At 59.5% G+C, this 1,764-nt stretch overlaps 1 protein-coding gene across 1 annotated transcript in view; it reads right to left on the bottom strand.

The window, feature by feature from the left end:
- Positions 1-1,764, bottom strand: part of FBLN7 (fibulin 7) — a 6,879-nt gene continuing 5,115 nt past the window's right edge. The window contains exon 7 of the mRNA XM_014962396.1: positions 1-1,448. Coding sequence (XP_014817882.1) covers positions 1,076-1,448 — 373 coding nt within the window. The 3' untranslated portion in view covers positions 1-1,075. The remainder of the gene's footprint in view (positions 1,449-1,764) is intronic.

Genomic DNA, 1,764 nt, shown 5'->3' on the forward strand with positions numbered 1-1,764 from the left:
CTATATCATCCTTTAATGGTACTAAAACCAGCATAATGGAGAAACATGCATAATGTCAGGGGTTTGTGGTTAACATGCACAAGCGCCGCGCCGAGGAACGGGGGTACCAACGGCGAAGGGTGCAAGACCCGGGGAGGTGTCTCCCTCCCCACCAGCACGTGTCACAGCCGAAGCCCAGCTGTTCCTGGAGCTGCTGTTCTACACAGGGTGGGGGGGAGGCTGCAGCTGACTGAAACATGAAATATTCACACCTCGAGCACCCTCGATGCCAGCCCGAAGCCCTCGCTGAGGTCACGGAGGGGGGGATGCACGCACGCAACCCAGTTGAGGAGGTGGAAGGAGCTGCTGCCCGAGGGCTGAAGCACGGGACAGCCCCAGCCAGCACCAGTTGGCAGGGCACTGGGACTCCTCCTTCACCCACCAGACACGTCCCACTTGCCACGGAGGGCACCGAGGGCCAGCCAGGTCTTGTAGGGATAGATGTTCAGGGGATTTTTCTGCTCCCAGTCAATCCTGGGGGATTAAGATGCTGGACCAGCCCCCTCCCCAGGGGCTGCCATGGGTTTTCTCGGCACCCCCAGGGGAGCGGAGGCGTGCTTGTGCCTGGGCCAGCGGGGAGGAGAGCGGTGGCCACTGTGAGCCTCCCTCCTCCTGCACGAACCAGCTTAACTTCTTTCCTAAAGAAAAAAACAAATTGAAAAGGAAATACGGGCTGTGGCTTCTAGCCCTTGTTTTCTGCACTGCGTAGGCACTGAGGCTGTGGGACATCGTCCTCCTGGAGCCTCGGGTGAGGATGCTCTCGCTCCCATTCCCCAGAGAGCAGGTAACCCCTGCCCCTGGTTTCTTTTGCACCTCATTTGCAGTTTCTCCCACATAGGTGGGTGTAAAAGCCACCTGGGCAGGATAACCTTAAGGCAGAGGGGAGGACGATTGGTTGCAGAGGGGCTTTGGCATGGGATGTCACCTGGAGCTCCCATCACACGCCTGCCTCCAGGGCTAGCGCTTTCGGGTGGAGGATGCAGAGCAGGGACCATCACCGTCAAGGGAAGCTGCCCTGACTGCCACTCCCCCCCCCCTAAAACTCATAGGCGGAGACAAAGAGGGTGATTTTGGACACGTGCTTGGCCTGGAAGACGCGATCCAGGTACTCGGACATGTCCACGTCCACGTGGATGGTCTGGGGACCCTTGAGGCTCTGCACCAGGATGAGCTCTCCCGTCTGACGGTCCGAGCGCTGCATCACGAAGTGGCCGCGGTTGTTGCCCCCCACGATGCCGAAGCGCAGGCTGTCGGGTCCCGGCCGACCGGGCGCCGCCGCCGTGGCCATGCGGAAGAGCGGGGTGGGGGTCAGCAGGTTGGATGGTAGGGGCAGGTAGTGGAAGGAGATGGTTTTGGGCGCTTGGTGGCACAACCGGCTCTCCATCGGGCAGGGGTTGCGCTCACACTGGCTGCAAAGGCAAAAGCCAAGGGGGAGGGAGGATTTCAGAGAACCCCAGGGATGGGGGGTCCATGTTCCCCCCTCCCCCTGGCCCCCCCCCAGCCTCACTGGCACTGGATCAAGGGTTCGTGCTGGGGCCAATACTGTTTAACATTTTTATCAATGATATAGACAGGGAGATTAAATGCACCATCAGCAAGTTTGCAGATGACACCAAGCTGTGTGGTGTTGTCGATACACCAGAGGGATGGGATGTCATCCAAAAGGACCTGGACAGGCTGGAGAGGTGGGCCCAGGTGAACCTCATGAGGTTCAACAAGAGCAAA

The sequence above is a fragment of the Calidris pugnax genome, unplaced genomic scaffold (assembly GCF_001431845.1).
Source record: "Calidris pugnax isolate Ruff unplaced genomic scaffold, ASM143184v1 scaffold147, whole genome shotgun sequence".
In the NCBI taxonomy this organism is placed as follows: Eukaryota; Metazoa; Chordata; class Aves; order Charadriiformes; family Scolopacidae; genus Calidris; species Calidris pugnax.